Source organism: Neofelis nebulosa, chromosome 2 (genome assembly GCF_028018385.1).
Source record: "Neofelis nebulosa isolate mNeoNeb1 chromosome 2, mNeoNeb1.pri, whole genome shotgun sequence".
NCBI lineage: Eukaryota > Metazoa > Chordata > Mammalia > Carnivora > Felidae > Neofelis > Neofelis nebulosa.
Window position 1 is genome coordinate 67863111 of NC_080783.1, and position 24420 is coordinate 67887530.

At 36.9% G+C, this 24420-nt stretch overlaps 1 protein-coding gene and 1 pseudogene across 2 annotated transcripts in view; both read left to right on the top strand.

Annotated features, from left to right (window-relative positions):
- Window positions 1-24420, top strand: part of SLC38A11 (solute carrier family 38 member 11) — a 58139-nt gene that overhangs the window by 7964 nt on the left and 25755 nt on the right. For both annotated transcript variants that reach the window (XM_058715105.1, XM_058715106.1), the window contains exons 4-7: window positions 2567-2701; window positions 4121-4186; window positions 9307-9413; window positions 11609-11688. In XM_058715105.1, coding sequence (XP_058571088.1) covers window positions 2567-2701; window positions 4121-4186; window positions 9307-9413; window positions 11609-11688 — 388 coding nt within the window. The remainder of the gene's footprint in view (window positions 1-2566; window positions 2702-4120; window positions 4187-9306; window positions 9414-11608; window positions 11689-24420) is intronic.
- Window positions 339-1222, top strand: LOC131503620 (small ribosomal subunit protein eS8-like; annotated as a pseudogene).

The window sequence follows — 24420 nt, forward strand, 5'->3', positions numbered from 1 at the left end:
AGCAGGTTCCAGAACAAATCTATAAATTAACATTTGGGCATTACAAAAAATAAAGATGTCTATGAGATGTCCAAGGTAAAATGTTTATTAGCCAGCTAGATATAGAAATTGGAGTTTGGAGGAGACTGGTTTAGAGATACAATGATGGTGGTTAATAACAGCTGTATGAAAATTACAGCCACAGGCATGGGTAAGATCACAGTAGTTCATTTTGAGGAGTGAGAAAAAAGTCCCAAGAATCCAGGTTTTTTTTTTGTTTGTTTGTTTTTTTTTTAATTTTTTTTTCAACGTTTTTTATTTATTTTTGGGACAGAGAGAGACAGAGCATGAACGGGGGAGGGTCAGAGAGAGGGAGACACAGAATCGGAAACAGGCTCCAGGCTCCGAGCCATCAGCCCAGAGCCTGATGCGGGGCTCGAACTCACGGACCGCGAGATGGTGACCTGGCTGAAGTCGGACGCTTAACCGACTGCGCCACCCAGGCGCCCCAAGAATCCAGGTTTTAAACAGAATGAAAGAAACTGGTAAAAACAAACAAACAAAAAAACAGAAAACAAAAAACTGTATGATTGGTCAAAAGGTAGGAGGAAATCCGCTCTTTTGCAGTCAGCACTCAGAGCAATGCGCATCTCTGGGGACAAGTGGCACAAGCACCACAAGACAGGGGGCAAGAGAAATCCCTACAGGAAGCACAAGTATGAGCTGGGATGCCCGCTGCAAACCCTGATTGGCCCTGCCGCATACACACAGTCCATGTTGGGGAAGGCAGGACCGTGCCTTGAGACTGGCCATGGGGAACTTCTGAGGCTCCCAGTGTTGTACACTCAAAACAAGAATTATTGATGTCGTCTGTAATGCATCTAACAACGAACTGGTCAGCACCAAAACCCTGGTGAATAACTGTATCGTGCTCATTGACAGTACACCCTATGACAGTGGTAGGAGTCCTACTGTGCACTGTCCCTGTGCTGCAAGAAGGGGACCAACCTGACTCCTGAGAAGCTTTAAACAAAAAACAATCAAAGAAAATTCGGAAGAAATATGATGAAAGGAGAAAGAATGCCCAAATCAATGGTCTTCTGAAGGAGCGGTTCCAGCAGGGCAAGCTTCTTGCATACGTCGCTTCAAGACCAGACAGTGTGGCAGAGTAGGTGGCTATGTGCTAGGGGACAAGAAGCTAAAGTTGTATCTGAGGAAAATCAAAGCTCGGAAAGGCAAATAAATCTTCCTGCTTCCTATCTTTGGTCATGTTTATTGTTCTGTCCAAAAAAAAAAAAAAAAAAATGGTAGGAGGAAATCCAAAAGAAAGTGAAATCACAAAGGCCAAGGGAAGGTGGTTGAGGAAGAGGGGAATGGTTAACAAAAAAATTGCTAGGGCGCCTGGGTGGCTCAGTTGGTTAAGTGTCCCACTTTGGCTCAGCTCAATATCTCACAGTTCATGAGTTCAAGCCCCGTATCCCACTCTGTGCTGACAGCGCAGAGCCTGGTGCCTACTTAGGATTCTGTGTCTCCCTTTCTCTCTGCCCCTCCCCACCTGTGCTCTGTCTCTGTCTCTCTCTCTCTCAAAAGTAAATAAACATTAAAAAGTTTTAATAAAAGAAAAACTTGAAATAGCAAGTTAGATTAAGATTTAGGATGCGTCAGTTGGATTTATCAACTTGAAGCTTATTGGTGAATTTGTTGAAAGAAGATTCAAGAATGTTGGAGGGAATCAAGGTAGAAAGCATATTGCAATGATTTCTGTTTTTTCCTTTGCATTTTAATGCATTTCCAAATTACTTAAGGGATAAAAAAAATCACCTGTGCTGGAAGCATGAGCAACAGAAGAGAAAGAACAAGAATCATACCCTGTACATAGCTGTGTACCCAATGCACCTTCAATGTCATTCATTTAGTATTCAAAAAACATTGATTTAAGTGGGGGGGGAGGAAAGAGAGATCAACTTTTAATTATATAATTTCTATATATTTGTGTCTTCAAATCCAACTCTAAAATGAGAGCTTAAAGCTTTAAAATATAAATTACAAAAAAAATTCTTGGGGTTCTCTCTTAACCACAATAACTGTAAAATAAAGTTCCTACTTATACTTTGTTATAAAACAAATGATCTGATTCTCCTCAATCTATTTTTTTCCTGAATGCTTGAATCATTTTTCATTCTTGGTTTTCACACATTGAATGTCTATGAAGTATTTGATTACCTACATTCTGTTGCTTGGACAGTTGAGCCACATCCTTGTAAAAGTCATTACATTGGTTAGGTTAGGAAAGTAAAATGGAAAACTGATGCTTTGTTTCTAGTCTGCATACTTCCTTCTGTCCAGGTCATTGCACAGATATGTTAAGTGTATTTGCATCTCAATTGAAAAATATATGACTGGAAATAGTACTGTTTCATGAAAGGTAATGTTTTATGAGAAGAAAGTGAGCCTTGCCATGCCAATCTACTGTGGCATTAAATTAAACTCTTCAAAAAGTTTCTTTGAAGTCTTTAAGTCAAAATATTTTTTAAAACTTGTGTATTAAATGCAATCTGACATTGTTTAATTGCTATTTTTGCCACAGACTTTTCCCTTGTTTTATTGATAAAAGGAGGGGCCCTCTCTGGAACAGACACTTACCAGTCTTTGGTCAATAAAACCTTTGGCTTTCCGGGATATCTCCTGCTCTCTGTTCTTCAGTTTTTGTATCCTTTTATAGGTAAGTTGATTCCTTTTACAGGTATATCCTCATAGGTAAGGTGACAATGAATATTGGAATTATTTCATAAGCATACAACTATTTTTGAAGAAAGTAGCTTTAATAGTAGATTAAAAGTGAATAGGTAAGGGAAACCTGGGTGGCTCAATCGGTTAAGCATCCTACTTCAACTCAGGTCATGATCTCACAGTTCGTGAATTTGAGCCCCATGGTTCATGAATTTGAACCCCGCATCAGGTTCTCTGCTGTCAGCACAGAGCCTGCTCCTCTCTCTGCCCCTCCCACCTCGCACACTCTCTCAAAAGTAAACATTTAACAAAATAATAAATAAAAGTGAATAGGTGAAATAATAGATTTCTTCTAAAGCTGAAATACATTTTTTGAAAACCTAAGGGTCTGTGGAAGCCATGTACAAACAAGGCCAACATGCAATTTAAAATTTGTGCCATACTGGTGAGCATGTCTTCTTAGGTGCGTTGTTAATGTTTGCCAGTGGTCGAATTGACTTGATTTTTAAAATCAGTAATATAGAAGCTATTGTTCAAACCAGTAGCTCCTTATGTCTTCATGGAAGGCTAAGACTATTATTTCCCCCAAATCTTATTTTTTTAAATGAGGGGGTATTTGGGAGCCTTCACAAGTTTCTATTATTGTTCCTTGTTTTGAGCAATGCATGTGTTACAGAAAACATGTTTGGAAACTGAACTTTAGTAACAAAACAAATCACATTTTAATTTTAATTAAAAAAATTTTTTTTAATGTTTATTTTTGAGAGAGAGAGAGACAGAGACAGAGCGTGAGCGGGGGAGGGGCAGAGAGAGAGGGAGACACAGAATCCTAAGCAGGCTCCGGGCTCTGAGCTATCAGCACAGAGCCTGATGCGGGGCTCGAACTTGGAAACAGTGAGATCATGACCTGAGCTGAAGTCGGATGTTTAACCGACTGAGCCACCCAGGTGTCCAACAAATCACATTTTAAATGACTACCAAAACTCACTATTATTTAAAGGTGTTCTGTCTGGAAAAGAATCAATTTGTAAGGTGAAAATGTTTTTGTAATATAAATTTATATTCTCCCATAAATCTGTTATCTAGTTATTTTTGAAGTTGTACATATTCATAATCACAATACATATTTGAAAGATGTAGGAGTATGCCAATATTTGGGAATAACATTACTTTGAAAATCAGTGATGGGTATTAAGGAAGGCACTTGTTGTGATGAGCACCAAGTGTTGTATATAAGTGATGAATCACTAAATTCTATACCTGAAACTAATATTACACTGTAAGTCAACCAACTGGAATTTAAATAAAAAATTGGAGAAAACACTGCTAAATGCAAAACAAAATTTTAAATATTCAAGATGAGATATGTGATGGCTTATCAGTAACTGTATTATTTTAATTATGTTTTTAGCTATGATAAGTTACAACATAATAACTGGAGATACTTTGAGTAAAGTTTTCCAAAGAATCCCAGGAGGTGAGTCAATATATTTATTTATGTATTATTCATAGTTAATGTTGTTCATAATAACTTACAAGCAAAATATTTGCAAGTGGAAGAATTGGATGACTTCAGATATCTAGCAATATCCATGATCCATTCTGATCCTAAAGTATTAATCTACCTTTATAGACAGTTTAGTTCTTATTTAGCTGTTTAAAGGATATCATTGCTATTCATATACTTAGAATACTTTGTATTTTAAAAATCTTGTGCTACATATCACCAACTCTCTGTAGTAACATTTTTCATGTACTGTTTTTACTATGCTGTTTCTTAAATAAGCAAGCTGACTTTCCCCCCATTATTTGTATTAAGATATTTAATACAGTAAAATTAGCCCTTTCTAATGTATAGTTCTTTGAGTTTTGACAAATGCATAGCCATATATCCACAATCACAGTCAAAATACAGAACAATTCCATCCCCTCAAAAAATTTTTCCTTATTTCCCTATGTAGTCAAACCCTCCTTCATGGACAGCTCCTGGTAACCACTAGACGATTTCTCTCCCTAGTTTTGCTTTTCCCAGAATGTCAGATAAATGGCATCGTATATAGGTAGACTTTCAAGTCTGGCATCCTTTACTGAATATAATGCATTTGAGATTCATCCAAGTTTGGGGGTGTATCAGTAGTTTGCTCTTTTTTTATTGCTGAGGAGTGTTTCATCATATGGATGTACAGCAGTTTATCTGTCACCTAGTTGAGGGACATTTGGGTTGTTTTGTTTGGCCTGATATTGAAAAACCACTATGAACATTTCAAGCAGACCTTTTCAACATGTGCCACAACCCCACTCCCTGTTTGACCTTGCACTATATCATGGCGTGTTAAATAATTTAGAGGTCACGAGTCTTTTTGTCTTGAAGAGCTTCCCGTCCAAGCCACATAATCCTCAGTTCATGGTGACCTAACTCTACAGTTGTTATCATCGTTGACAGCGATGCAGATACACCTTTCCTCTCAGTGCTGAATCACTCATCCTACACACATACAAACCGAAAGAAAACAAAACCTAAAACTAGAAATCACACCTACTCCTTTCACAGGGTTTAGTGGAAACGGAGATCAGGGAGACTTGACCATCAAATCACAGACACACTGTTTGCTGCCTGTGTGGCCTTGAGAAGGTTAATGCCCTCTCTGAGTTCTAGTCTCTTCATCTCTCAATTACGAAGTAGAGTACCACCTGCTTCATAGAATTATGTGAAACAACAGAGGTAATACCAATGGTCCTTGGCAGATAGCAGGATTACCCAACACTGTTAGCTCTTATCAGCAGCTTCTGTTCTAGCCCCCAGCCTACAAATCATGTTTTCATAAACTGAGATCATGTGAGTGGAAGAATGCCGTGTATAAAATATGACCTAATTATGTAAACTTTCTATTTTCATCAACAACTAAGGGAAAAAACAAGAAAAAATACATTCACATGTCAGCTGTGATTATCTTTTAATTGGATTTATGAAGATTTTTTCGTTTCCTTTGTTATGTTTTATGTCTTCAAAGGAGCATATATTAATTTAGAAAAATCTTTTTATCACTTCATTTTCTTATTTGAAAAATATATATATTTACTAGGAAATAATAGAAAACACAGACAAAATAGAGGAGATAGAGCATACTCATAATTTCTTTGTTTGGGGAAAACCAGGTAGGGACAATTCTTCCAACAACTTTCTCCCTACTTTCCTTCCTCCCTTCCTTTTTAACATATACCTCCAGAGTCTTAAGAATATGTATGACTTCAGATATTCACATGACTAAGATAATACTATACAACTCATTCTATAATATGCTTTTTCTCTTAGTAGTATAGTAGGGACACACTTTTATATCAAATTATAGATACCTATCCTATTTGCTTTGATGGCAGTTCAGTATTCTCCTGTATAATATCGGCTGTACAACAAAATAGACCAAAATCAATTTAAATTTCCCCAAAAGAGAAACATTTCGATCACATTTTTGTTGTTTTTTAGTTATAAATAATATATGGATATATACTCTTCCCATAAATAAAACATCTTCTACAAAGCTAAAGTTCCCTTTGAACCTCCCTCCCTGGTTATTAAATTTTTAATAATCAAAAATGAATTTAAAAAAATAGGCCACATAGCAAAGAACACACTTTATTCTAATCACAGTTTTTTAATTTTTTTGTTTATTTTTGAGAGAGAGAGAGACAGAGACAGAGCATGAACTCTGGGGAGGGGCCGTGAGAGAGGGAGACACAGAATTCAAAACACGCTCCAGGCTCTTGAGTTGTCAGCACAGAGCCCGACGCGGAGCTTGAACTCACAGACCATGAGATCATGACCTGAGCTGAAGTCGGATGCTCAACCGACTGAGCCACGCAGGTGCCCCTTATCACAGTTTATTTATCATTGTTGAATGGACTATTTTATAATGTGTGCCTTGTTTGTATATTTTATAAAGTATAAGATGATGCCAAAATACTTTTAGAAGTAGATAAAATCCTGGGGCGCCTGGGTGGCGCAGTCGGTTAAGCGTCCGACTTCAGCCAGGTCACAATCTCGCGGTCGGTGAGTTCGAGCCCCGCGTCAGGCTCTGGGCTGATGGCTCGGAGCCTGGAGCCTGTTTCCGATTCTGTGTCTCCCTCTCTCTCTGCCCCTCCCCCGTTCATGCTCTGTCTCTCTCTGTCCCCCCCAAAAAAAAAAAAAAAAAAATCCTTAGCTGTATTTTTTCCCCTGAAATATATCACCAATGTCTTAGACTGGCAAGTGGGAATTGCTTATACTTCTCTCAGATAACCAAAGCTTTGGTACAAGTCTAAGTAGTAAGAAATGTTGGTATAAGAATGTGTATGTTTAGATGATTTTGAAATTTCTCAAAAATCTTACTATAGTTTAGGGGTGCCTGAGTGGCTCAGCCGGTTAATATCTGACTCTTGATTTCAGCTCATCTCATGATCTCATGGTTCCTGGGATCAAGCCCCACGTTAGTCCCTATGCTGACAGTGCTGAGCCTGCTTGGGATTCTCTCTCCCTCTCTGTCTGCTGCTCCCTTGCTTGTGCTCTCTCTCTCTCAAAATAAATAGACTTAAAAAAATCTTACTATAGTTTAAACACTTAAAATACTTATTCAGGTGTATTTTTGTTAGAAGATCAGTATAAATAATAGATCTCATCATTAGATCCTTATTAAAAAATGTCCTTTATGGTAATAGAGAGCCTTTGTTACTAGGTTCGTCTCTGCTATTCATAGGATTCTATTTCAGTGTTTTTTAAGGACTTAAAATTTCCTAGTGAAGAGAACCTATACTTTCTACCAAACATATTAGTAGAGCAAATTATTCGAAAGGGTAAACAGAAACAGATATGCAAATAATTTAATTCAAATTATGTTCACCAGAAATATGTAAGTAGTTGAGCTCAGGGTTCAGGAACTTGAACTTCCTGTTTTAGTATTTTGATTTTGCAACTTTATGATAATTGTTTAATTATGTCTGAGTTAAACAAATATTCATGATTATTTTTTATTACAGTATGTACGTGTGTGTGTTTGTGTGTATATTTATACCACTTTGAAATTGCATCTGAGAACTTCCCTGTAAGTTAATTAGCCATATGAGAAAATTAGAAAATGAGTCTCACTTTTCCCAGTAATAGCTTTTTTTTTTTTTTTTAACCACACTCACTCACTTATTCTATAGACCTTAGACTTTGCACAAATTAATGAACAAAGACTTGGTATCACTGGGGACCTTTCAAAAACCTAGTGGTAGGATCTCTGAAAGAATTCAATATGAGCTCAAATGTTTAAGCAGTGGTGTCTTCCTTGGAATGGATATATAGCTCCTGAAGTTAACACTATGATTAGCACAGCTTTAAAATGATATAAACCCTTGCAAGTATGTTTTATTTTATGTTTACAACTTTTGCTTGTATTTGATGACAGGCACACGTGTGCACGTACACCCCCCCCACACACACACACACAATTATTTATTCATTATGATATCCAAGAGTCTGTAGTGTGTACTGGTTTCTGCATAGCTTCCCAAAGACTTCCCTACACAAGTTGTTTCTGTCTACTTTTCTTCAGGGAGACCACTGCTTCTCAACAAAAGTGTAGAAATAGAATATCTTTACCTAAAGCTTGATTTTTGAAATGTTAAGTTTTACTGCTCACGTCTCTCTAGAATAGTGAAATTAAAAAAAAAAAAAGAAAAATCCTCAGAACATGCCCTGTCCTCATGTAGCTTACTTCCTATTGAAGGGATTTGTCATTAGAGAGTTTTGAACCAACAGTGACATCATGTGTTTAACCTTTGGGAAGGATCTTTGTACTTTCTGGGTTATAAGTATACTCTAGGGGGACAAAGGAAAGGTAAAGCAGGAAAACTGACTAGAAGGCTATTAAAATGATTTGAATGAAACATATAAGATTATTTGAACTAGGGGTGTCTGGGTGGCTCAGTTGGTTGAGTGTCCCACTTCAACTCAGGTCATGATCTCATGGTTCATGAGTTTGAGCCCCATGTCAGGCTCTGTGCTGACAGCTCAGAGCCTGGAGCCTGCTTCAGATTCTGTGTCTTTCTCTCTCTCTGCCCCTCCCCTACTCTCTCTCTCTCTCTCTCTCTCTCTCTCTCTCTCAAAAATAAACATTAAGGGGTGCCTGGGTGGCTCAGTCGCTTAAGCATCCGACTTCAGCTCATGATCTCACAGTCTGTGAGTTCAAGCCCCGCGTCAGGCTCTGTGCTGACAGCTAGAGACTGGAGCTTGCTTCAGATTCTGTGTCTCCCTCTCTCTCTCTGCCCCTCTCTTGCTCATGCTCTGTCTCTCTCTCTGTCTCAAAAATAAATGAAAACTTTAAAAAAAATAAATAAAACATTAAAATTTTTTTTAAAAGATTATTTGAACTATAGGTTCATCCTTAAGTTATTTTGTATTTATATTTTTGTGAATAATTTCTATTTTTACACGATTTTATGGGATTTACTCAAAATCTTTGTCATTTAGGTAACATTTAATGTTGGGTTATTTTTGCAATTAAGTATTTGGCTAATTACTTGTATCCCTGGTGTGTTACTCATATCCATAAAGACTTTATAATATTTGTTGTGTTTTAGTTGACCCTGCAAACTTGTTTATTGGTCGCCACTTCATTATTGTGCTTTCCACGGCTGCCTTTACTCTGCCTTTGTCCTTGTATCGTGATATAGCCAAGCTTGGAAAGGTAACTTTTACATTTTAAAAAGGTGCAGACTGAAGCCAAGAGCAGAAATGAGAAACCAAGAGCACACTTTACTCACTGTATGTTAGCCAATTTGACAATAAATTATATTTTAAAAATAAAAAATAAAAAGGTACTGAAGTGTACTTTGTTACCTGTACTAATTTTGTGAAACTATCTTCTCTATGGCCAAGTTCTTAATTATAATATTTATCTTAATTTCTTTTAGTTTACTTATAATTATACTAGAGTAAACTGTGCTTGAATATTAATCTTATTTGTGGGAATTGATGGTTAAATAGTTAATGATTATGAAATAAATATGTCCTTTACTTTCCTTTTTTTAAGGTAGATACTCTGAAAGCAGACAGCATACTTTCAATTTAGAAAATAAAAAGAATTATACTTGCACAAGTCTAATTTACTGAAAAAATGTTCTATCATTTTTACAGATAGTAGTTCAAACAATTTAAAGTTAGACTAAGTTTAAGAAGTAAGGATAACTCACTTCATTGGCTAAAAATTTTTTAGTAAACTACAATGTGTTTCATCCAGTGAATTTAAATGTCAGTATGTTGATTGATTCATGAGAATTTATCCGTTGTGTATGATTCTTATTGCTAAAGAGAAATTATGATTTATTTTTAGTGACACCAAACAAGTAATTATTCATCTCACCATATACGCTCATCTGCATAGGTTAGCCTTTATCTACTTATATTTTTATTTCATTACTCTCAAGGAGTGTTTGTATTTTATGCAAAATATTATTGGTGTTATAGCTATATTTTACCAAGCATTCTGATGAATCATTTTTAAAGAGAGTTATTTATATATTTTTTATGTTCTAATTTGAAGAGTTCAACACTTGAGTGAATTTTACTTTTTACTGTGATGTTTCATGTGTATCTGTAGTTATGGATCCTTCCATAAGGATCATGTTATGGGTCCTGTTACCCACAGTCCTTCCAGATGGAGCTGAGAGTGGAGATGATATTCCAAAGTATCCTGACCCACTCTACCTTCATTCCGTAACAGACTTCCAGAAATAAACAAGAGCTTTTTTGTGAAAAATTTTAAATGGCTGAACAATTTTCCATGTCACATGTTATAGACATAAATGTTATTTTCTGAGAGCAGAAGGCTGGGCATTCATAAAAAGAAAGCTAATATTCTATCATATTATTAATACCTGGACATTTTCCCTAAATTCCCTTTAAAAGATTCATATTGAAATATCTAAATAAACCTCCCAGTGAGCAAAGCACAGTAGTTAGGAGTCCTGATCTGGAGTCAGGATGCTTGCATTTGAATTCTCCCTCTGCCATCTTCTAGCTGTGTGACCTGGGGAATGTCATTTAAAATCCCTGTTCCTCAGTAGATCAGAGGACTCATAATACAACCTTCTTTCTAGTTAAAAGCTAGCAACCCAGGAAACAAGGTTAATGACAATCAAATGAAATAAAAACAGTTTCATATTATGTTTCTCTTATTAGAGAAAGAAGTCTAAAATGGGCGTATCCATTAAAAAATTAAGGGCAGAAACACAGATCTAATATTGAGTGCACAGAACACATATACACACAGACCGGTTTATATTTTAACCATTGAAATAGTGACAGAAGAGAGGGGAAAAAGCAAAGACTGTAGAAACAGACCAAAGGGCAAAGCCAAATAGGAAAAATAGACTAACGGAGCTAGAGAATAGAAGGGAAAAGGGAGAGGACACCCAAAATGTGTGAAAGTGAGTATGTCTGGGGAGGGTCTTATGTTGAAAGGGAGAGGAGAAGGTAAAGACAGAAGCAGAAGAAGTAATTATAGGTAGAAAAAAAGCACAAGCCAACACCAAAATAGGACCTGAAGAAAAAAGAAAACAACTTCCCTTTCACTTTCATGAATGAAAATCACCAGTTTTGTATTCTATACAGTAAGCCACTAAAAACATTTCAAGCCCTGTTGCAAGATTAGAGCACTCATATATGGTACTTGTCCCCTATTTTGAGAAAAAAAGTAATACTGTGATCTGATAAAAAGTTACATGCCTGAGATTATCAACACCAGTCTATAAGAATAAACTATAGGATTGTGTAAACAAAAACTGTATATGTGTTTATACAAGTAAAAAGAGAAACACCTAATATTTTCAATACAACGATTTTTCTTCCAAACTGACAACATCTTTACATTTTCTTTTGCAGATCTCTCTTCTGTCTACAGTTTTAACAACTCTGATTCTTGGAATTGTAATGGCAAGGGTAGTCTCACTGAGTCCATACATGTAAGTTTTATTGCTATCTTGGTTAGTTTTTAATTTACAGCCTTCAGTAGATATTTATATAATATATTGTAAATACTGAAGTATAAAGTAATCATGGCATTGGAAGCATTATTTATCTTTAGTATTTGACAAAATGAGAGAAAATAATTACATCTAAGTAGACAGGCATTTTTCATTTGGACCCTGCATGCTGATGTGATTGAACTGAGGTTACTTTTTATGTTAATGGCCAATCCTAAGAATTAGAATAAGAAAGGGTTTTGAATAGTGAGAAATAGGAATGAAGTCCAGCACTCAGGAGGAAAAATGGTAAATGGCAGAAACTTTTTATCTATCCGAGAGAAATTTGCCCTTAATGAAGTTTCACCAACATAGGCCGAAATGAGAATAAGGAATATAGTAGATGTTTCCCCACTACAGGAATATAGTCACTTTGAAAACCACCTTTTATTCTCTACTAAGATTATATTCTTTAATTAATTTGTGTGAAGATGCTTTGTCACTTGTGAACTGATGTTAATTGCTGACCGTGGCATTCATTTGTTTTGAATGTTATTTGGCCAAATAAAATGTTGATAACTTAGTATTGGTTCCCCAGGTTTTAAAAATATTACTTATCTATAAGACAAAGTGTGGATACTGCTATTTCAAACAATTCCATTTTTATGCCTTGATTATAGAGTAGATTCTCCAGATAAGGGTTGGAGAGTTTATTATCCAGAGTCCCAAGAGAATGCTGGAATGAAACAAGCTTAAATTGGTCTTAAGACAAAATAAAATTAACTTAAGACAGTGTCTATAGCACAGTACAAAGACTGTACTGGGTCTTTAATGAATGTAACCTGTGAGGGAGAAAAAAGGAATCCTGATAAATAACTATCTTTGATAACAAGGTCCCCAAGATAACTTATTCTTTCCTATTGATTAATTGTTCTGAAAGATCACATCATTATCAACTTCATATGCTGATGTCTGGGTTCTTAGTCAACCAGGAAAATACCAAAAATTATGCCTCTAATTTATTTGGGAGGAATTATGAAATATCTAGTCTAATTGCATTTGATATAGCCTTTCCTTTGGGAAAAAAAATGTATTTTTTAAAGGATTAAAATAAAAAAGCATAAGTAAGCATAAGTATTAATATAACATTTATATTAATGTTCTCATCAAATAACTTAATCCCATTTCATAGTTGTATTAGCTTGGGGTGCCAGAACAAAATACTGTAGACTGGGGTTCTTAACAGAAGTTTATTTTCTCATAGTTCTAGAGGCTGTCGGTATGTTCAGGTTTTGGAGAGAGATCTCTTTCTGGTTGCAGAAAGCTGCTTTCCTGCTGTGTCCTCACAGGGCAGAGAGGGAGAGAGACAGCAAGCTCTCTGGTATCTCTCTTTTTTTTTTTTTTTTTTTTTTTCAACTGATCAAGATATTTATTTGATTTCAACAAGTCACAGACCCAGTATTAGGCAATTCTGAATGGCACTCATATCTCTCTTCTAGAAAACACCTAGCTTATGCATGAGACAGATGAAAGTTTAAAAAACTTAAAAATTTTTATATTTATTTCAGTGGATTTCAAAATCCAGGGGCGCCTGGGTGGCTCAGTCGGTTGAGCGTCCGACTTCAGCTCAGGTCACGATCTCGCGGTCCGTGAGTTTGAGCCCCGCGTCAGGCTCTGGGCTGATGGCTCAGAGCCTGGAGCCTGCTTCCGATTCTGTGTCTCCCTCTCTCTCTGCCCCTCCCCCATTCATGCTCTGTCTCTCTCTGTCTCAAAAATAAATAAATGTTAAAAAAAAATTAAAAAAAAAATCCAAATGTGCATCTTAACAAATAAAAAATTCCATATTCAGTAAGGGCTTGAAAATTATTATATAAGCTTTAACATATATAGTCAAAATAAAGAAAAACTATTTAGCTTTATTTTAAAGTAACTTGTATATTTGGGAGATGATTTTCACAAACATTTACATACTAATACCAACAATAACTTAGCTCTTTATAAGGACACTAATCCCATCAAGAAAGCCCTGCCCTCAGGACCTCCTCTAAACCTAATTATCTCCCGGAGTCCCGATCTCCAGATACCATCACATAGGGTATATGAATTTTTGAAGGAGACACAACTTAGTCCTCAGAAATCGTGGTTTTGAAATGCACCCAGTTCACTTCAATGTGGACATTCGTTCTTTCATTTAGTAAACTCTTATTGAATGCCTGTTGTTTCTAGCTATTTTGCCACACCCTGAGAGTAAAAGAGCAGAGAGGCATAAGTCAGCACCTGGTGTAAGTTGTTCACAATCAAGTAGTGCAAATGGACTTATTTTAAAAACAAAAGAAGAAAAGAAAAAGAAATGGCAGTACAGTAGGAGAAGTGCAAACTACAGGCATAAATGCAGTAGCAGTGCCAAAGAAGAGAGGGCTTAATAGTTTGAATCAGGAAGGGCTTCCTGGAGGAAGAAAGATATGATCTGGGTGTTTTGAAAGATGAGTCTGAATTTTTTCAGGTAGATAAAAGTGTGAAAGACATTCCAGGCCCAGGAAAGGTAAGCATAAAAGCACAACATCATATATTAAATTCTACTGACCTTGATTAGTATCTACTATATTGAACTGTATTCATCTCTGCTTTTCAGAAGCTGAATTTACAGCAACAAAAAACTAATAAGTATATTGAACAGAATACAATAGATAATTGTTGGTTAACATTTTTAATTGTGTAAGACAGAACTTTTTTAATTGGAGCTTTTATTATAAAAAGTGACTCTAGAGAATAAATTATTAGGTTATAATAAAAGGCCTTATAGGGTTGCCTGGATGGCTTAGTCAGTTGAGTGTTGGGCTCTTTTTTTTTTTTTTTTTTTCAACGTTTTGTTTTTTTTTTTTTTTTTTTTTTTATTTTTGGGACAGAGAGAGACAGAGCATGAACGGGGGAGGGGCAGAGAGAGAGGGAGACACAGAATCGGAAACAGGCTCCAGGCTCGGAGCCATCAGCCCAGAGCCTGACGCGGGGCTCGAACTCACGGACTGCGAGATCGTGACCTGGCTGAAGTCGGACGCTTAACCGACTGCGCCACCCAGGCGCCCCTTGAGTGTTGGGCTCTTGATTTTGGCTCAGGTCATGATCCCAAGGATCACAGGGATTGAGCCCTGTGTTAGACTCCACACTGAACTTTGAGTCTGCTTAAGATTCTCTCTCTCTGCCCCTCTCCCCTGCTCGCTTGTGTGTGTGCTGTCTCTCTCTCCCTCAAAAAAAAAAAAAAAAAAAAGTCTTATAGATTTGGCAAATACAGTACTATGAGGCAATATTGAGGAAAAAAAACCAAGTAGCTAAAAGTTGGAGGTAAATAAATTAATCTTTAATTGAGCCCCAGTGGACAGTTTAAAGCAATGATTTTCAACTCTAGCATCGCTTTAGGTTTACCCGAGTAGCTGTCAAAAATACTGATGCCAGGACCCCAGCTGCAGAGACTCTGAGGGAATTGGTTTAGGAAACAATTCATTATTTAACAGTTTTGAGTCTGTGAACAAGGATCTAGAGCCTCTTGGTTTAAAGAGATTTAAATCACGAGTATACGTTTTTACTGACGTATCATTTCTAAAAATACACCACAGATTTTGTGTTATTTTAGGCACTGCTGTGCCATTATTTTTCACAATTCATTCTCTACTTATTTTTTAGTTTTTAAATGCAAAACGTATGTGAGATACTATTGTGAATACAAAGAGAAAATATCTCTACTCTCAAGGGGCTCGCAGTTATTGGGGAAGATAAGGCAGCACAAATGACTGTCATATGGGCAAGTGTATCTTGATACAAAGGAAAGAGGAAGGAGAGGCCATTTCCTGGTGGCACTAAATGAATTGATTTTATGGCCAAAGAGCTATTTATTTCTGTTGTAAACAAAATGTGGTCTGTATCTTTCTAACCTTCCTCTAGTGGTGATATCATGCTTCATCTGAGCCTTTGCAATTTTTCTAATAACAGGGATTATTTACTTAACTCTTTCAATATTTAGATGTTAAAAAAGTATTTTTTTCTAATATTGTGCTGCCTTTTATTTCTGTTTGAATACTACTGCAAACAACTTCTGTTTGTCCAGATTTACAATCAGGCTAATCAAATCCCATGTTTGAGGGCTGGCATAATAGCTAGTCAGGCAGTCTTCTTTCTGAAAATATGACAACCATAAATGCTTATAATCCATAAAACATGAGAAACTCAATACTCCATGTGTGTTTTTCCTCATTTTTGGTTCAGAGGAATGATCAGAAAAGCTGTACTTTTTCATAGGGCTTTTAAAATGGTATTTGGAAAAGATCTTTAAACCCACTATCAGCAAAGAGGAAGGTCTGTAATGGCTACTGGTATTGACCTTGTTACTATGGAAACACCTTTTTAGTCGTTGTGTTTTAAAAATAAAACACACAATTCAATTTCCTTTTTCATAACTCATAAGGCTATAAATTTTGCTTTTTGATATGATTTCAAATATCTTATAGTCCAATGACTTTCAGTTCTCTTTGGAAATAATGTTCATTTTTATTGCATTTTCCAACCTTTTGCTTTCTAAAAACTGAGGTGGCAAGGCAATTTAATTGCTTTCTAGAAAGTGTGCTAGTATCAAAATGCAATGACAGTTCTTCCTTTTTTTTTTTTCAAACTACCATTGGAGGCATTATCACTATGAAAACCTTCATTCTGTGCCTCATTAATATTCCATTGTTTACATTCAGAATGGAAATGATAGCATGCAGTCCAAATTTACAACTATTTTCTCTTCATATAACATCTCTTTTATAGCAGTTTAATCATTAGTGTGGTGTTCCAAACATAATTCCAAAGAGTGTGTCCATACTTTCAACAGGCTTTTATGCATATGAAATGTGCCTTCCTCAAGGATCTTAATATGTATTAGTTTCTTTGCCCCTTATCCATTCTGATCCTAAAATTCTACAATTTGATGCTATACATAAAGAGGACCTGGAGGGGATTAAAGGAAGGATTAGAAAAAATGGGTAAAGACAGAGGAATAGTGCATTTTTTAAAAAGGCAATGATTCTGTCAAATACGAGCCATCGATTTTTTATGACTAAATTATTATCCTTTTTTGTTGCAAATGACAGCAACCACAGAATCCTAACTGCTTGAAGCAAAAGAGAATTTATTGTCTCACATAACTACAAAGTTCAAAGGTATTCCCGTTATTAGATTTGATTGTATTTAGCAGTTTAATCAATGAAATCAGACACAGTTTCTCTTTTCCCGCTTCTTGGCTTTGCTTCCTGTTTTGGCTCCAGTTTCTGAAAGGCTGTCTCCTCATTGTGACAAGATGGCAGTAGCAGAACCAGCCTACATCCATTCAAGTCCCAGTCCGTGAAAAGAGAATGAGGTTTCTCTTTTAGGTTACCTCCAACCTTACTTCCACTGTTAGTTCTGATTGCCTCTAATGGGGACTGGTGATGATCCCAAACTCTATCATCATAGCCTGTGTTGACTTGCTCGTGTTTGTTACATGCCTACCCTTAATGCTAAGGATAGGGTCACTCCCACTAAAGCACATGGATTGAGAGTAGAGGAAAAAGAGGTCCCAAAAGAAGTCAAGGCAATGATGCCAGGAGAAGAGGGAGTAGCCACTGTATGATACAAGCTACGGATGTCCACCTCAGGTGACAGGAGGTTACTGGTAACCATTAGGAACATCAGTCAAATGATATTAGTGGACATCAGGTTAGAGAAAAGTAAGATGCAAGTGAATGGTAGGGAAGTGAATTGGGCAAATACATACCCACCTTTTTATTTTTTAAGAGCATCAATGAATGAAAGTAACATGACAAAACAGTAGCTTGAGACAGTAAGAACTCTAACAGATACATTTTTGTTTTTACAATGGGAGATATTGAGCATGTTACAGGTCAAGCCGAAAAATGGAACCAAGTCGCCCAGGAGATCTTGAAAATTTGGAATTTAAAATATAGAGTAATCCCTGACGAGGAACTGGGATGCTTCTTCCTCTTGAAACAATAAGATCAAGTATGGAGAGTAAAATATGGATACATTCTGAAGACCAGAGAAGGGCATTTGAATGTGCATGCCCATATTTTTTCAGAGATGAGATTATTATCTGAAAGTGTGGTAGACAAAGGTATGTTCAGAACATGAATATTTTAGTTGGTTATATTTAGAAGTTTCACCATGGAAAGTAAGAAGGGATCCGTGCATAGGAATGAAATAATCACACTATATGTTAAATTATCTTTATTCATATTTTATGTTTTCTTGTGTATTTTATCCCTTTCCCACAATTGCAAGCTCCATGAGAACAGGATTGCATTAGCTCTTTTCACATCATATACCCATGACTCAGCACAGAACCTAACACAGAATTAGAATTGCAGCAAAAGACTGTTGAATGATCAGTGGAATAAATGAATGAAACTTTGTGCCTTCTGCTTTTAATTGCTTCAATTTGGAGATTAACTATAATTTTGAAGTAATGAGACAGTAAAAATTATCATGAGACAATAAAAATTTCATGCAAAAACATTCCCTGTCAAAGAAAAATTTACTAAGCCTACTTCCATGCCAGCAAAATTAGCTAACTGATTTACTAAAATACCATTTGATTCCAAGTTCTGCAGCAGTGTTAGAACTGGTACATTTTGCCAGACAGATTGCTCACATGAAGCAACAAGTAGATCCATCGTTTGACTTGAGTCTACATGAAAATAGGAAAAAACAGCTGCAAGACAATGTATTCTCAGGAAAGATTCATCCAGTCACTGTGCTAGCAGAGCTGGAGAAACCGCTTAGGCTACTCGGTGTTAAGAATGTATTCTAGGGGCGCCTGGGTGGCGCAGTCGGTTAAGCGTCCGACTTCAGCCAGGTCACGATCTCGCGGTCCGTGAGTTCGAGCCCCGCGTCAGGCTCTGGGCTGATGGCTCGGAGCCTGGAGCCTGTTTCCGATTCTGTGTCTCCCTCTCTCTCTCTGCCCCTCCCCCGTTCATGCTCTGTCTCTCTCTGTCCCAAAAATAAATAAAAAACGTTGAAAAAAAAAATTAAAAAAAAAAAAAGAATGTATTCTAGGGGCGCCTGCGTGGCGCAGTCGGTTAAGCGTCTGACTTCAACCAGGTCACGATCTCGCGGTCTGTGAGTTCAAGCCCCGCGTCAGGCTCTGGGCTGATGGCTCGGAGCCTGGAGCCTGTTTCCGATTCTGTGTCTCCCTCTCTCTCTGTCCCTCCCCCGTTCATGCTCTGTCTCTCTCTGTCCCCCCAAAAAAAAATAAATAAATAAATAAATAAAATAAAAAAAAAAAAGAATGTATTCTACTCATCATCAATTATTTTTTTAAATGGCTGCCGTAGTGAGTTTTTCACCTGTCTGTTATTTCCAGTGAGAAGCCAGACTGGCATGTGGTGTGATTCACAAACAAAGGGCAAAAATAGAGTAGTCTGTTCTTCCAGTCGACAAGCATTTATGAAAAGTCTAGTTAATGTCAGTCTCTCTTCTAGGTGTTCAGGCTATAAAGATGAAGAAAGGACAGTCCCTGACCTTAAATACCTATAGTTTATGGATGGCAACAACAGACATTTGAAAGATAATTTCAATGTAATGATGAGTAGAATTATGGGAAAGAACTTAGAAATAGAGACAGGGCCCTTAGCCCAACCTGGGCAGGCAGGTAATAATATTTCAAGATAAAAGAATATATGATCTCCTGCTTGAAAAAAAATGTACTAATGTTAGTTGGGTCAAAAAGGAAAATGGGGAGAGGTTGGAAGCTACTATTGGCCGAAGTGTGTGAGGCCCAGACATGTGATGTCTTTAACATGTGATGTGTAGAATGGCAGAAACAGTTCAAGGTTAAGAGGGATACTGCCATTGGTTTGGGAACTATCAAAGGAAAATAAAGTGCTGCCCTTGAGAATTTTCCCAAAAACTCTATCTTGCTTTAAATCATTCCTCAAATATATATTTTATCACAGTTTTAACAACAGCCATGTCTCCATGTTACCTTAAGAGATCCTTAAGGTAACCTCATGTTACCTCATTTGAAAAATTACTGAAGATGGTGCTTTCCTAATCCACTGACTCCCATTCTCCCATCTCTACCACCTACGTAGCCCTCTGTGTTTAGGAAGTAACTAGACTTTGGTGATTCTGAGCTGAGAGTTTGACTAGGCTATGCAAATAAATGACCATAGACAGGCTGGCAGAGACCAACATGGAAGGAAAGCTTCATGTGTAGTGTTAAGAAATTTGAATTTGTTGTTTAGCTGATGGGGCATTGGAGGTTCTTCAGCAGGAGAGCAACTGCAGCAAGTCTCCCTATCAATAGACTAATCTTACAGCAGAGGTGAGTATAGATAGAGGTACAAAGACTCGGAAGGAGTCTATCTATAGCAAGCATCCAGGCAAAAGACAAAAAGGCTGGTAGAAGTGAAGAAGAGGAAGAAGAAGAGATTGATGTCGGAGTGTCCAGCTTGGACAACCGGACTGTTAGATGGTCTAGAACTCACCACCAAAAAGAGGAAATGGGAGAGTCAGTTCAGTCAGTAAGCATTCGCTTACCAGGTCAGTTTTTTAGGATATACGTCTGTGAAGATCAATATAGCACAGTTCCTTTCTGCAGGTCTCACATAACTCATTGGGGAGTGAGGTAGGGAAGACAAATACATAAAAGATAACCTCAATAGACTATTTCATAGAATTATGAGCATGGTGTTATGGAAACACAGAGGAAGGACGCTTGCTTCTTTTAAGTTGTTAGAGAGGAAGCAGGTCTGGGAAAATCATAGGAAACGTTTAATATTTTAATATCTTGATTTTGAGTAGCTCTTGGAATGGGGAAGAAAATGAAGGAGTAGAAGTCATTCAGTGTTTTGGAAATGCAGGTTGAGTTTAGGGAGAGTCTGGTATGGCAAAGATTGTACAGGAACAATGTGTAAGGTGAAGAATGGCGTAACCCAAGTGGAACCCACTGGAAACAATTATCTGGAGCTCACATCTGAAATTACCTTTATTTTAATATGAACCCACGTTATATTTTAATTTAAAAACATTTCATGAAAAACAAAGTAGAGAACCCAGACAACACTCATAATACTAACAAGTTTTCATTTTACCCAAAAGTTCAGTCTGTCCCCTCCCACCCACTCTCTGCCCTTTCAGTCCCAACTCACAAAAACAGTTAACACCAACTTGTGAAGAGTTCACAAAGGAATTGGAGCCAATAGTGGGAAAGAAGAAATAAGTAGGTAATAGAATAAGAATCAAAAGTGATTGGCGTCCTAAATGGAAAACAAGAAGTATTTGTGATATTAATGGTACCACGTTGTGCAAACTTTCATATAATTCATATAAAAAAATAAAAATTATATTTTGGCAAAAAAAATCAGCATAATGTTTTATGTAAATTTTAGTTCAAGATCAGCTTGGTGTAAAATTTGTTTTTTTAAAAAAGGATCAGCTTTGATGTTTAGAGTGATTCCCAAGAACTTTCCTGAACAGCTTTGTGTGTTCACATAGACCACAATTGTTTACAGAAGAGAATCAGAAGAAATGTGAGCTGGGAGCAAGGAGGTGGCAGAGAGCTGTCAGCTGATGCCCAAGCTGGGGAAATGGGCAGACCTGCCTATATCATTAATAGCTTGTGGTGTGACAGGAAATGTGGAGCCTTTGTTTGTGTGCCTGCCAGAGCACTTAACTCTCAGATGTGTCTGGCTGACAAGGCTAATATGTAAGGATCTCTTAACAGAAAAGCAGGCTCTGCCGAGATTGTATGATTGTATGCCTATGTGTAGCCGAAAAGAGTTTGGGCAGGTACCACAGAGAGGTATCATGTTTGATCCTCTCGATCAGAGGTGTGATGTGCTCAGGATCAGAAGCAATCCCCTTGAAGCTTGTTTTCATTAAGTCTGTGAAGACTAGAGATACATTGGATAGGACCGGCTTTCTGCTGCTTTGCCTTATAAATGCTTAGCTGTTGTGAAGATAAGGTGGAGCTTGCCTTTCAAAATAGGATGAAATGTCTGAATCCAAGAATCCAAGCGGAAATGATGTTGCAAAGTGAATTTATGTCCCTGAACCTCCCCACTCCCATCCCCCTCCACACATACAAAACGTTTCTAAAAAGAATATAATTAAGCATCTGACTGGATTTTTTTCTTTTTTTCGGAATAAGAGAAGCTGTCATTGTTTTGAAAGTAATTTGCTGTACCAAGGTTGCAAATTGCCATAAGCCAGTCTCTATTTGTGTTAATAAAAAAATATATTAAAACACTTGAAGCATTATGTCTTGAATCCTCTGAACCTGATGGTAAGCCTCCATTATGTTGCCATGATCCATTTGAAACTTTGTAAGACATTTTATAGGATCCTGCTTCTTCCCAGTACTGCTGTTATTTGGTTTTATTTTTTCTCAAAAGAATACATTCATATATTTTTACAAAATCAAATATTACAAATGGCTTTTAATGAAATAGAGAAACCTTTTTACCAAATCCTTTTCTTTTCATCTCTGTCTTTTGACATTTACATCTTTACCTCTGCATAATGTGCTTGTAACTGTTATTTCTGGATTCTCACTCTTTGCCTATATAGTAGATGAAGATTTATCTCTCTCAAATTATCTTTCCTTTTGACCGTATCCTAATACATGGAGATATAACACCATGTTCAAAATTAGTTATATTTCTATTCTTGTATACTTTTTCCCCCCAGAATTAATACTTGCTTTTGATTGTGTTTCTAACCAGATTTAGCTGGACGTCCAAGTTAGCTTTTTTTTTTTTTTCTTTTGGTAAGGCTTTGAGTTTTTTGAGGCAGTTTTAGGTTCACAGCAAAGAAGAAGGTACAGAGATTTTCTATATACCCACTAACCACACACATGTGTGGCCTCTCTTTGTCCACACCCCCCATCAGAGTAGTACATTGGTTACAATTGATGGAACCAGATTAGTACATCATAATCATCAAGGCCTGTAGTTTCTGTCAGAGTTCACTTTTGGTGTTGTACATTCTGTGGATTTGCACAAATGTATAGTCTCATGTACACATCGTATTGTCATGCAGAGTATTTTCACTGCCCCCAAAATCCTCTGTGCTCCACCTATTCACCCCTTCCCCTAACCTTCCAACACCAAACAACCACTGATCTTTTTTGTCTCCATAGTTTTGCCTTTTCCATAATGAAATATAGAATCATACAATATGTATATAGCCTTTTCAGATTGGCTTCTTTCACTTAGCAATATGCATTTTGGATTTTTCCATGCCTTTTCATGGGTTGGTGGCTCATTTCTTTTTAGCACTGAGTAATCTATTGTTTGGATGTTCCACAATTTATCTGCTCACCTACTGAAGGACATCTTGGTTGCTTTCAAGTTGTGGCAGTTATGAACAAAGCTGGTACAAATATCGTGTGCAGGTTTTGTATGAACAGAAGTTTTCAAATCCTTTGGGTAAATAACACATAACTCAATTGTTGGGTTGAATATTTCGAGTATGTTAGTTTTGTAAGAAGCCATCAAACTGTCTTCCAAAGTGGCTGCGTGATTTTGCATTCCCTCCAGCAATGAACGAGGCCCTGTTGCTCCACATCCTCACCAGCATTTGGGGTTGTCAGTGTTCTGGATTTTGGCCATTCTGGTGAATGTGTTGTGGTGTCTCATTATCGTTTTAATTTGCATTTCCTTGATGATATATGATGTGATGCATCTTTTCATATACTTATTTACCATCTGTATGTATTCTTTGGTGAGGTGTCTGTTAAGCTCTATGGCCCATTTTTAATTGGATTGTTTGTATTCTTGAGTTTTAAGTGTTCTTTGTGTGTTTTGGATAACAGTATTTCATGAGATGTGTCTTTTGCAAATATTTTTTCCTAGTTTAGCTTTTGATTTTGATCATTTTGTTACTCTTTCTTCAAATGCTCAAACATGTTAGATAATCTACCGATTTATTTATTTATTTTTTCCTGGAGACCTCCCACTCAGAGCCTTCTAGCCTTCCACCCCGTTGCTCCTTTCTGAATGGATTGATTTCTGTTTGCAGCCCCACTGTCATCCTCTTTTTTCTGTTAGATGCCTTCTATCCAGGATCTCATATCTTTCATTTTTCTTTATTTTCTCCATTTTCCAGGGGATCCCACATAGCTTTCTGTTGTCTCTGAGTCTTACACACACACAAGTTTTGCAAAAAGAATCAGCTCTTTTTCATCATTAGCTCTCTCTCTGTGGTTGTTACTTCTTCCATTCTCAGCAGCTAACCACGTAAGCATCTGCTTTCTTGTTCTCAAAATGTCTTCTCCACTGATGTCTCTTTTCCATTATCCCCTCCCCCATGGATTTATTCCCATTTTAAATTCCTTTAATATCATTTTCATAAGGTCTGAGGAGAGAAAGAAGGTATATTTCCTTTTTTGTGGGGCTTGCAACTATGCCATGAAGGGAGTAGACCTTACCATACAGGTGTACAGGTAGGGGATGGTTAGAGAGTCCCATCTCGAAACGTATCCAGTTACTGGATTATCTAATCCCCTTCCCTATCTCTTAGTTTACAGCTGCTATTATGCTGTTCCTGATCAAGAGATTAGGAAATAAAGAACAACTATCATACGTATTGGCAATTAACTTATAGCTTTGGGAAGAGATAGCTGTGAAAACCAATGACTAAACTAGGATTTTATCTTGTTTTACTGGGTATTTCTCTAGCACCCAAAGTTGGGAATTGATT